This window comes from Pieris brassicae, chromosome 4, assembly GCF_905147105.1.
Source record: "Pieris brassicae chromosome 4, ilPieBrab1.1, whole genome shotgun sequence".
Taxonomy (NCBI): domain Eukaryota; kingdom Metazoa; phylum Arthropoda; class Insecta; order Lepidoptera; family Pieridae; genus Pieris; species Pieris brassicae.
Window position 1 is genome coordinate 7,177,776 of NC_059668.1, and position 13,873 is coordinate 7,191,648.

The 13,873-nt window shown below is 31.2% G+C and overlaps 1 protein-coding gene across 1 annotated transcript in view; it reads left to right on the forward strand.

The window, feature by feature from the left end:
* Window positions 1-3,280: 3,280 nt before the first annotated feature.
* LOC123708840 overlaps window positions 3,281-13,873 on the forward strand; it is a 37,379-nt gene continuing 26,786 nt past the window's right edge. Inside the window, exon 1 of the mRNA XM_045659765.1 lies at window positions 3,281-3,415. Coding sequence (XP_045515721.1) covers window positions 3,382-3,415 — 34 coding nt within the window. The 5' untranslated portion in view covers window positions 3,281-3,381. The remainder of the gene's footprint in view (window positions 3,416-13,873) is intronic.

The window sequence follows — 13,873 nt, forward strand, 5'->3', positions numbered from 1 at the left end:
TTAATTGAAAAGTCATTAATAAATGATGGCTTCTACTGAGTCATATTGTCGTTACATTGAATTAAAGCTAAACCGTCGCTCTCCGACTCACAATACTTGTATTAACAATCGACTTGATTGCACAATGACCGCTGTCTCTCGTAATTTCAATTCGATACCGATGCGGGCTGTTCTGCATATACGATGATTGAGAGAATTTGATTTAAAACCAACAGACAAGCAACGTTTGATATCTACTACAGCTCGAAAATCCGTATTTGATGGTCAATACATAATAGTAACTCTAACGTCTACGGAAAATATTTGGATCGTAACGCGTAGACCAATCACAATCAAACGAAACTTACCATCATAGTACTCATCCGGATGGCTTAGCAATTATTATCTTTCTTATTCTTTTTACAACGTAAACAGCTTTAAAGACATAATAGCTTAAATTATTGTCTAAGTATTTAAGTTATAAAAACGCGTTGATGATCATAGTATGATTCTATTTCGACAATGTTATATACATATTGATTTCTTCCTCAGTTGGTTACAAACATCGTTATTAAATGGGCACAGCTATTGTAAATGTTTTGCTCATTGGGTCCGCGAAAGGACTTATTGTGGATTATTAAGCACCGGTTGTCTAGTAAAGTACCTATGTTTGTTTAGGTGCAAACCTATTTTAAATAAATCACTATTATCTGTGTTAAATATTCCAATAGAAAGTCGACCCAAAGACGTTCTATACCGCTTCATACCAATTATTTTCTTTATTGGTTCTTATTTTTTAAATAGAAAAAATGTTTGTAGTTTAAGGTGTGTAATTAATAAAATAATAATGTAAGTACACGTGGTACTAGAGTGAAACAGAAGCTTGGGTGTATGATATTTCTATTCTTACGTGCGTGAGTTTTATATAGTATTTAATATAATCCATAACTAATAATCATCTTACATACACATTAACGCAAGTCAAGTGTTTTTATGTAAGTTTTTATGCAAAAAATCTACTTGTTATCTAGGAAAGTAAATATTGACTAAAACGTAACAAAAACACGGTATATAAAAATAGCTTAATAGGTAACGGATTTAATATTATTCTAAGAAAAGCTAATCCTATCCACGGGTAAGCGTCTCGTATCACAAGAAAAATAAACAATCAAAGCTTTATCTAGCCGAATAAGTAACAGGCAGAATCAGGTAGCACAATGGATACCAAACATACATACACTATTCTAATAAGAATAGCACAAATATTTTGGCTCCTGCTAACACATAAATGTTATTAGCGATGGGCGACTTATTTGAGTAAGTGTCAATGTAAGTGAATGTATCAACATTATTCGTTCGATTTTGAAAAGAAAGAAAAGTGATGTCTTATAATATATAATTTATTCCTTACTCCTAGAGCTAACTTTAACTATGAATAATAAAAAAAAACAATTATATGAAACTATTCATTATAAGTGTTTAAATTAAAAATACATAAAGTAAGGTATTTGTACAGCCTTGGCTCGTACATATACCTTACTTATGTACGAGACAAGGCTGTACAGTATTTAGTATAAAATCATAGATATTTATTACTATACGGACACAGAACAACTGATTTATGTAATCAAAATGAAAAATATTTATAAATAATTTTTGAGTCCACCTTCGTGCAGTAACCATGCGTAGAATTTATATGAACCACCTAAATTCATAACATACGTAAACATTTGTAAACTTTAATTGCCATCGAACTAGGGCCATAATTAATGGCCATAGATAGTAGAGGTCGTAGCGCGAAATTTGAAATATGGAACCGCACGGAGGGAATTCGACACGTGATTTATTTTTTTGTTGCCAGTAACAATATTGAAATTTAGCGCAGACTATTGTAATTGTTTGGTCTGTACACACAAATGTTAATCGAAATAGGATGAAAATTTAATTCTAATGTGTATTGGCAAATAGTTTTCGTTATTAAATTTGTATAATTCAGTTTACTATTAGAAATTTGGAAATTGAAATAGTAATTGTTGACGTGTATAATGGGATTGGTTACGAATATGTACAATTTACATAATGATATAATATAAGGGAGGCCTGAGACAAGGGACTCTCGGAGAATGCTTGACTCAAAGAACGGCGCCCTTCAAACAACATGAGCAATCAAAGAGAATTTTTAAACTGTAAATGTTTTTAGAAATCGCATTTGATTATCAAGTTATATAAAATAAACTTCAAATAATCTGATATAAAATTCTTACTCGTCTTCAATGAGAATCTGCTCCTCCTGTGTTTGATTCCCAGCAATATATTACTTTATTCGGGTTGTTGGGCATAGAAACCTTGCCGTGGGGACATCAGTAAAATAATATTTTTTTAAACCATTACACTCATTTTAGAATTTGCCTCAATGTACATTCTATGTGCGCATTTAGTACGCATTCCTATAGAGAAGGAAATCATTGTGGGTGGAGTCGACGGCGTGTTAACTTGACGCGGTCGTTAACAATTATTTCTTATTATCTAGGTCTTTATTATTATGCACATACAAGTACAGAGTAGAGTGTAATTTTTTTTAATATTTATTTTTGCCTTTACTAGCGGCAAGGCTCGTTTTTACAAGTGGAATCTATACCCATTTACACTAGAGTAATTTCTCATAAGGCACTAAGGATCAACACATTTGTAAAATTTTGAAAATAATATTTCGAACAAAAATCTTATTTTATTACAATAATTAAACTAGACTTTAAATCCCTTGCATACTGTTTCAATGAACCTTTCAGTCAAATATCGTTCAAGAACCTGATATATTTTATATCTCAAATAATTTGCTGTAAATTTATAATGGATTATTATTAGTAGGAACTGAATTAAATTTGATAAATACTGTTAACAGTGCTATTAAGTGTTATAAGAATAAATCCATTTCCTTCGAGTGTTCTTTGTTTTTGGTTTGGTGTAACCATTCTCTGCCGGCCACATCCACGCTTTCCCAATTTGGGGCCCGTTCCAGCATTCGTAGGGTTCATCGTCTGTGAGTCTGATTAAGTGACCTGTCCTCCTGCAAATACAAGGAAATAACCTTAAAAAATGTTGTTGAATGTTAAACGTATCGGATGTGTTAAAAATTATATCTACTGATCAAACAAAAATAAAAGCATGTAAAGAAAACACAAGATTTTCTTTCATATTCTAAGCGCGTTATCACAAAGTAGACAAATGGCATTTATCTCATTACGGGATCGCGATAAGAGATTCGGGACTCGGGAACCGGGAGGGGAGCCCGCAGTCCGCCACCGACCTTTCTCCGCGACGGTACCTAGTAGCGCTTGCCGTGAAACTTTTCCATTTGAGTGTACGCTTAGTGAGTGTATAATGTGAAGTGTGGTGCTCAGTATGACCGTGCTACTCGTTTTCGGACTTTTTGTTGGTGAGTTTTAATATATTTTTTTACGACATTTAACAAATTAGTTACTGTAAACTTAATAAAATAATACAGCGTAGCTTTGCTATTCGTTTTATGATATGTTATAGTTTAATACACTGTAAAGTAGGTTGAATAATTTGAATATTTTATGTAGAACGGTTAAATCGAATACATAAAATCATACGATTACCAAGAAAATATTGTTTTGTATTGAAAATAATTCAAAAAAATGTATGAAGTTTAATTACAGCTACAAATACGTTCGGAGGCTCTCTCTGTTAAGCTTTTACACATAATTACAATTTATTACTCAGTAATTTACAAAACTTTTTAAATTTTTTAAAAGCATTTTTAAGAGCCACTGTGTTTACGGACATTGACAGATGAGATTTTCAATTTATGGCCCCACAAATTAAGTAATAAAACATAAATAACTAATTAATTTATTTAATTTAAGTAATCTTTTTTACTGTCACGTATTGGTGCAATCGTACAAACGTATTCCAAGGAATACGTTTTTCGAATTTTTATTTTTATAATTTATTTACTAGTTAATTAAACTGCATTACGGAAATATTTGGATATTGTAATAATAAAGCGTTAAATGTTTCAAAAAAAAAAAACTAAATACCGCGGTGTAGGCGTCAATAAATTACCAAACATCGTAACGATATGGTCTGGATTTGTTAATATATTCAAAAGAATTGTTATACAATTATTATTTTTTTGAACATATATATATCAAATAACTATTTTCAGCGTATGTAATCGGTTAGTAAATATACTAGCAAAATAAAAAAGTGTACTTTATAGATTTAGTAGCTGAAGCTTTAATTAGTTGCCTTTTTTAACTTATTAAAATTATTCATTTTGTTTCATCGCTTAGTGATTTGTTGAATCATTTGTAACTTTAGTAAACAGATAGATCGTCATAATAATAATCATGGTATTTTTTGTTTGTTTCAATTTTAAAAGTCGGGGTTCGAACGAGAAACCTCAGTAAAGCAGGGGCATAGTTTTGCAAGTAATAACAGCTGATATCTCTTCATAAAGTCTTTCTAGAAAATCTGATGAATAGAGAAAATTCTTAGAGTTTAGCTAAGTATTTGAAAAGTTGGGTGTGGAATTTTCCAATAGCAATTCGAAGTTACAAATTTTGAGCTCATGTACCTCGGTACCTTGCCTATAATGTAAGCTATTTTCTGTTATTTAGAAAAAATAATATTTTCGAAGTGAAAAAATTACAATTATTATTATTAAAATATGTTTTATACGTACTGTTGTGTATCTCGAATTGATTCGCAACTGTACAGTAATAATTAAATAACGCTAATTAAATTATGTTGAACCATTTTATACTGTCCATTTAAATTATTTATAATAAATTGAATTTGCAACGTGTCTAATTAGCAAATAAACACAAATACTTCTATACAGATATTTTTATTTACAGAGAGAAGTCAAGACTAAGCCAAAATATAAATGTGCCTCAGAGTATTTCCCACACTATTAATAACATGGGTGACTTTGCAACAATGAGATTCACATGCCGTTAGACTTCTTATCGTATTCCACCATTTGTCAAAATAACACATTTCTACCACATGAGAATAAAAAGTGTATAAATAACATAAAGTGTATAAATTAAATAATAATCCGCTTTGGTACTACAGCCCTATATTGTCTTGGCCTCAGTTGGCATCCGTTTCTTCGATTATTTTTATTTTATAGACAAGAAGCTGATGATTTCATTGTCGGACCTAATGCTAATTGCACAGCACATAGGAAGAAAATTGTGTTGGTGTATAGCTGTGATTACAAGCACGACCTCGAAGATCCTAGCTATATATAAACTCCTGTACTAATAAACAAATGAACTAAAAATCCACTCGAATAAATAAAAAAATGTTTGTCCTGTAAAAAATAGGGAACACTGCACTATGGTCTAATTGTTTTGAATTTGTACATACATTAATTGTAAAAATTAAAGGTATTTCTTTTACACAGTACAACACATGTTATTAGCTGATACAAAGGCATATTATCCTTTATGGATTGATTACAGGAACGATTATTAAAAATGTGTAGACCTGTTTGTCAATGTAAATCGATATATATATAGGTGATCTCTGTGTATAGGTATGTATATACTTCTATCGAGAATTAAGTGGGTGAAATATAAGCAGTAATGGGTTAAACCAAACGAATTAGCCGCTAATCCTGTAGGCTTTTACTACTAACATACATTAAACATCCCCGTGGCATAGTGGTAAGCATCGCTTCCCAATGAAACAATAATGGTCTGGTTGTCCCAGAAGATTATTGGCTGTCTGTCCAATGCCTCGAATGATATGTATATATATATATATATATATATATATATATATACATAATAGTAATTTTTCCGTACACGCTCTACGATACTCTAATTAGCATTTTAATTAACGCGAATTTATTAAGGCTGCAATGAACATAGTTTATTCTCTTAATGTTCTGGTTTTGTTATTGTTCCGTTTCTAAGAACAAAGCCGACACGGTGTAAGCTCTTGTAAAGAAGTATTTACTAATTGCATTTACATAAAAATAGACAATAAAATCTATAGCACTCATAGGTTGAATGAGTTGTTGAATAAGAAACAAGTTTCCTATCACAATATTGATTAGAATTATCAGGAAGTGAAATTATATAGTAACATTTTAATAACAAAGTAATCCTTTATAACATTAAATTTCGAATGCTTTTTGAAAATCGTGGTCATTGAGCTCCGTCGGTAAGTGATATATGTGTTATACTTATTTGTATAGTTACGGTACTCATTATTTAATATGGAAGTATGTAGTCTGTGGTTTAATTTTAGTTTATGGTATGTCTGCTTTCAAGAACGTGAAACTATTTGGTATTAATATGTAAACTTGATATCTAATGAATTATTATGACAGTAGTTGATTGAATTTTGACCTAAATAACAATAAATTTACTTATATATAATGTTAGGATAATTATTTGACTGAGAGAATTTAATAATAATGCTATATTTTAAAGGAAAAAATAAATTTAAAATAAAAATTCCTGAAATATCGTTAAAATTACTTTGTTATAAAAATTATACACTAGCCACGTGAAAAGTCTGAAAAAATGTGAGTAACACCTTTGCAAGGTTATTTTACGCTTAGTGCGCTGAATTCCACTCATGTGGAAATTATAACGTTAAAACCTTTTACGGAAGCCTTCATTGTTCAATTAGCTTGTAAATTGAATTAAAATTATTTTATAGGGATTGTTATATAAAGCGATTTATGATATATATAATTAAATAATCGCTAGGAACTTTTGTTTACTCTGCTACGTATAAACCTGTCTAATATAAGGCATATATCAAAGGTATTGAAAGCCGAAAAAATACGATAAATTGTAATTTTAAATTATTAAAACCCTAATTTAACACAGAAATATGTTTCGAGCTCCTTAAATTTTCAAGTATTCCTAAGCGCTCAAAATGTCGGAAAAATAATTATTATATTTTACTGTCTCTTATAATTTTCTTTCTTTTTTACTCATTAGGGAGCAGTGTTTTCCTCATTATTTCAATTTAATGAGACGATCTAATTATGTATCAGCTCTTTGTTACTTACTTGATGCTTCTTGCTTTAGTAGTTTATTTTTGAAAGATCACACTTTAAAGGTTTAAATCGCGATTATAATGATATATTTTCAATTAAACACTTTATATAGATATCGTGTAAAATGGAAAGTCGTATAAATATAGAAAATATTTTTTGGATTGTTAAAAATATATACATATGTGTTATAATTCGGGATCTCATATACTTAATTTTGACTGTAATGGATAAAACAATAAATAATTAGAATCCGTGTTCAGTTGTTTTTTCCCCAAGCCGCGGTCTTTTTGTATTAGTTCTGGTGTCTATTTTTTAATTTCAGAATAGAAAAATTATAACAAAAGATCTATCCATGCGTAGGTTAGTAAAAATCTCACGAAAGTACTTGGAATACTTGAACTTTCGTCTTTATTACTTCGTCTGTGATTTGGAAGAAATGGACCTAATTTTGTGATTTCACTCCGAAGCGACGCTGTTTTCTCTGAGGTATTAAGGTTTATCACACTTTTGACTTTAGACTTTCTTTGAGTAGTTCGAGGATTAAAATTGCATTGCCCAGATCTATCTTTCGCAGATAATTTTCCAACAGTTTAGAATAATTGGCGCAATATGGCGCAATGGACGCAGTCAGCCTTGTTTATATCTGCGTCTCTTGCATAATTTAATATCGTAACTAAAGAAAAATTTCTCAAGAACCTCACACGTCCCGTTTCGTGACATGGTGATTGATCACCATTTTGGTTCACCTGACGTTAATTAAGTATTGTCGCCCATACCATACGTTGTCGGTCTTGGAAGGAATGGGTACTCGTACGTATTTTCTTGAAGGGAAGTTCAATTGTGTCGGCCTACCTCGAAATATCTCGACGGGCAGCTAGTTTCACATAGTGGTGCCACGTGACGAACGACGGACGTGTGAACGACGCATGGGGTGACATTTTAAATTCTACCTCTACGTCCGATGTTGAAAATCATCAGCACCTGTGTTACATATTATATCGATATTTCCAAATTCCTAATTCGATCTAGGACGAAGAACTTACTAATTGTTAAACATCAAGTCAGCATTTCTAATACAATAAAAACAAATGAACATACTTACACGGAACATGAGGCAAAAGTTAGGTGATAGGCTTCTACGAAGTTATTATTATTATAGTTCACAGGTTCGGAGCACGACTTGTTTGTTTTTTAAAGTTTGTAAGATGCGTCGACCAAGAATTTACTATAAGATCGAGGTCTTCCCTAGGAAAGTTATATTAAATCCTAGATAGAATTAAATTTCTTACATTTTTAATCCCACTAGTGGAAAAGGTACCCGATAGCTCCTTTACCGTTACTTAAATGGCTTTTGAGAAATTCTTCTCAAGACGTACTCAACTGAACTGATTCGGTAAAATATTGAAGATTGGATTTTTAATTTAATTTGGATTTATTGGTTAAGGTAGATTAAATTCTAAGTATATGACGCCTATTTTGTTCATTTAAGTTAAGTTTAGTTCAGGCATTTCTGCGTCTATGTCGTTGATGAGATTTGTCATGTGAGAATAGTTTTCTATTATTAGCCTAAAATATTATGTCGTAGGGAATCGAACCTAAATGCAAGTGGTTTAAAAGTTTGTATTTTTTTATTATATAAAGCCCTGTAACTCCCTAATTAGGTAAACCAAGGTATTGCGTATATTTCAATGACACGATTTTACTAGAAGTTGAACTGTTCATGGATATCCTGCCAACCCAAAATAGTTCCCTGAAAATCGAACTCCACGTTGGTTTCCATATATAACCATGCACCCACGGAAGCAGTCACAACTAATGTTGATAAAGCATATTACGTGAAATCATCGTTTTCGTTTTGGTGTAAAGGATCTTTTCTTTCCTTACGACCTCAAAAGAGGAAAAACCGCGGGTCGTCCAATTTAAGGGCACATTTATTTGGGCTGCTCTATCGATCTTTATAATACCCGCAATAAAACTAAATTGAAGAAATATAGAGGGTAGTGGAAATATACAATTGGGTAGTACAAACTTATCTGACCCGGTAACGGCGTCGCTAAAGTCGAAGCCAGTGTTGCCACCAATTATTGAAAGTTGGCGGATTTTAGGGTAAAATTCTTTCGGTCTTATTTATTCAAGATTCCTTAAAACACTCGATATGAATTATTCTGTGATTTTTCAAGACAAAGACGTAACCACAGATTGAATAAAGGAGTGCTTCAGAGAACTCTTTAAGCATAAAGTAAGGAATAAACACAACATTTTGGCAATTATAGTTTAATATTATAATTGTGATGAATTAAATAATTTATAGTTCGAATTCTAGAAATTCCAGAACGCGAACCATAACAATCACCAGTTTCATCATCTGTAGAATTGCTACTTTCACATTCACTGTCACTGTCCAAAGTTATAATAAACGGTTCATCTACATAGCTATCTTTTTAATATAATCGTTATCATTTTTTAACGACAATATTTTTGCCATTCCTCTACTGATACTGCATTAAATCCATTTGAGATTAATTGCGGCATTTCAGGATCGGTCATTCCAATATTGTGGTCGGCGACATGACGTTTCATAGAACTCCACATCATTTGTATGTCGTTCACATCGCAGTTGTATGGTAACAATCTAAGAACATTGTGTTCGTTTTTTTTTGAGTAATTGATTTCGTATGTTGGCACAAGCTCTTTATTTATTCATATAGCTGGGGTTTTGTGTACCCTCATTGCATACCACATTGTGTTCAGTGAACCACTTTTGCATATCACCTTTTTTCGTATTTGAATTAGGGCATTTGTTAATGCAAATGCTGTGATATGAGACATTATCCATGACTATACTTACGTACTGGCGTAAATTGGGAAGAAGTTTTTCGGTTACCCACTTTTTAAAGTTTTCGTTCTTCATTTCATCATAGTAATTTTAATGACAGTAAGGCATTCGATACGAATCCTGTTTCTCCTTCATCATGAACAATTATCGAAATATACAAATTATTTTTTTTGCCTACATAAGATAGTATGTATTATTTTAAAGAGAGTTTATTATATTAACAAATTTTATTAAAATATAGAATTTAATATGTTCTAAATTATTATTTGGACACGTTTGACACAAAAAAGTTGAACAAAAAGTAACTTTTTTAGAATCGCTTATTCTGTCATAGTTGGAACGCGCAACTGTCAAATTTCGGTTCAGCCGAGCGGTCATGGTACGAAACTTCATACAAATAGAACGAACGAAATCTGTTTACCGCTAAGGTCACGTGGGAACATAAACTGTCTCGTTTTTTCGATGTTATGGTGGAATTAGCGATGCATCTCAGTTGTAAGTTGTCAGTAGGCTCGCAATAAGAGCTCATGGTAGGCCCTGCTTGACGCCATGCTTAGCAATTACATATAGAATGACGTATTCAAGATGGCGACTCCAGTTACTGTTCTCGACACCGGGTCAGAAAAGTTTGTAGCCCTGTAAGGTTCTTGAAAGGAAAATTATTTTAAATGTATTTTCCTTCTACTGTACAATATTACATATAAAATATATTTTTACTAAATAAATATAAATACAATTTTGATTAAATAAATCAAACTCGTCTAAACACTTTTAAATATAATTCACGAAACAATACAAAATATAGTCAAGCATTAAAGTTAACATTCACAGTCACAAAGTGTTTTTAGATACTATTATTTTTTCATCTTTTGTACTCAGCGTCCGGTTTTCCTGTTTTACTTTGCTATTACTTAACATTATGTTAGCCTAATGACAATTCTGCGAATTTTCCTCAGCTATTTTCCGCAAGAAGCCGCCGGGGCTACGTTTATTCTTGGAGACTTGATGCGTTATGAATATTTTATGTATAATTGGCCCAAGTACAGTTAAAAATATAACCGTCAAATTTGTTGAGACGTTATATATGTTATAAATATTTAAAATAAATATATACTGACCTACTTATTTCTATAATCCTAATCAGTTTTTCAATAAATTGTAAGTAAAATATTATTTTGCCTCTTTCTGACAAGTTGTGTCGTCGCCTTTCTGGAAAGAGAGCTTTCCCTAAAACTGAAAACAGTTAAAATACATATCTATTCCGGCCTACGAATTAATTGCGTCATCAGTCCTGGTTTCGATAGGACAACAGTGCCTATACATTAAAAGAGTTTTGGTAAATGAAAATAAGTAAAAAAAATTACGTCTGTAAGGAATGTGTTTGCATCATATAACATTACACATATATTTCAAATGGCCTTCTGATTTGAGTAAAAAAAATATATAAATAATTGTCTCGAGTACTTTATGGGACATAAGACTTGAATACATTTGCATAGACTGGGCAAAACGTATTATGATTTTTAAGTACATAGGCCACAAACAGTAGAATGTTTGTTCTACTAATGAGAAAGTGTACATCGAATATTACGCGAGATAAAGTAGAGAATAATTCTTAAATTGTCCTTTTATATAAATGAAATATAAGAAAGTAAACCCTTACGAATACATCGTCAAAGGAAAATAAATAAGAACTCACTTATCAATTCAATAAAGAAATCAAAGAATGGATAGCGACCTTGTTTTGAAGATAAATATTTATGTTTATAAGGCAAGGTACGGTGAAACAATATATTTAAACAATCGGGAGTGTAAGCTCCCGGCACATCAGTGAAATTTCTTGTGACTTTTTAAGTGTGAAATATTACCAGCTGACCTGCATTTTATTTTATTGTCTTTTACTTTTAAAATAAAACACAGAAATTGAAATTATGTCACGTGATCGTTATGTATTTATTCGTGATTCAATAGAAAAAATAATGTTAGTTTAAATAAGACTTATAAATGGTCTTATGTACTGTATAGATCGTTTACTGCGCACGATAAAGTATTAACGTATAGAATTGCCTGAATTATGCTGCATAGTTACTATGATAATCACACGATTTTTACGTGTAATGCGTTATGAACTGTAGGGACGTGTTTCGAATTTTACTTTGGAAATATTATCGAGTTCGAACGTGAACAGCTTATCAATACGACAAGATAATATATTTTAAGACTAACAACAGAAGTTTTTTTTTACAGTTCTTGACTTATAATTGGATTGTCTGATATTTAGTTATATCGCGTATGTAGCTTCTACTGTAGCTCTATCATGAGATAGTCATAGAAACGGAAATGAAGAAAAAAACTTATCGTTTAGCGTAACTATCATTGGCTGTTAACTATAATCAATCGGAACGCCATATATTTTGTTTTCCCTTATGGGGTTAATTTTCATGCGACGATTTCAATTCTACACAGGATTTTCATACAAACGTGAGCCGTGAACAATAAGACTACCTAGAGCTTACACCATGAGGTACTGTGAGCAGGAATTGGAGCAGGAATTTATTATGTTCAGCGAGTACTAAAGCTTTCCTTAAAATTTAGTATTGCGTAAATAATACATGATGTATGATCGTCGTTATCGATAAGAAATTGCCTAAAACATATAATTATGAGCAAGATTCAATATTATTTAGTTCTTATTGTTATGTCTGTATCTTACAATGCACTCATTGACGTACCCATAACCAATTCCTTAATGTCACTAAAGAAGAGAAGCGAGAGATGTCAGAAACGTAGCTAGTGGAAATCCGTTTATGCTTACACCTACGGAAAAGGACGTGTATGTATAATAAATAAATAACAAACATTAAATGGAATATTTTGTGTGTCTCAATTTGTTAATGCACCCAAAAAAAATTTTTTTCTACTTCTTAACAATTATTCTTATTTTTATTTAAAAATTTTCTTCATTACTTACACTGCTTACTTTTACTATTATTATTATTTGTTTCTATTGAGTATTAGATTATTATTCTTTTTTGCGTGAGGCTCAAACTAGCTCTGGCAGAATCACCAGCGCTGTGGAACAACTCTGCTCCTCAGCATAATGCGGAGCCAGGCCCTATAACAACCACAGCACACACGCATTACACAATTTAACCTTTTTCTTTAAAAAAATGTTATCTCTCATTCTTTTATTTTTATTTTTGATTATTGTTATTTTATGTGTATTATGTGTGTGTGTTTTGTTAGTAATAAATGTTATGTCTATGTTAGTCATAATCAAATTTAGATTACAAATCAGCCCTAAAATTTAATGATATAATAATTGAATTGGATAGATGAGACTTACCTATAAAGAAAACTTGTCCAGAACTGATAAATGTCTGACCTATCGAATGAATTGTTTATAATACAAGATGTATATGACAGTAAGAAACCATGGCTACTGATTCGAATATAAAAAGGGATTTCGTGAAATTTCTAATTATATGGAAAACAAATGCCTAATATAGCCAGATTTAAACTTATGCAATATTCATACAAATTAGATCAACGTTATATAGAAATGACTAGGGACAAGTTTTCTTAGTTTTAACGTAATTGCTCTACTAGGTCAAGAAACGGGTCAAAAGCTAAGCGACCCGTCCTTATTTCATCTAAACCAGTTTAAAACTCACGAAATAGAAAAGTCCTATTCTAAGATAAATTCATTTTTAATTAACGACTGGTCATTTTAGTTGCGTTTTGTATGAAGGGTCTATTAATGTTTAAGTTCGGATATATTTTAATTAATTAAATTATCAGATATCGCTTATGTAAAAACTATACATAGTATAATAACTGGTTTGAAATTTAAAATAACAATTTAATACAATTGTTACATTTATAAAACATGCAAGCAGTAACAAATCTATGCGACCTCATTTGTGAACAAAACTATTTGAATAAAAACTATTTGTGTTCTTTTTTTCAAAAAATCCCCACATTCATATTTGGAGAATAAAAAA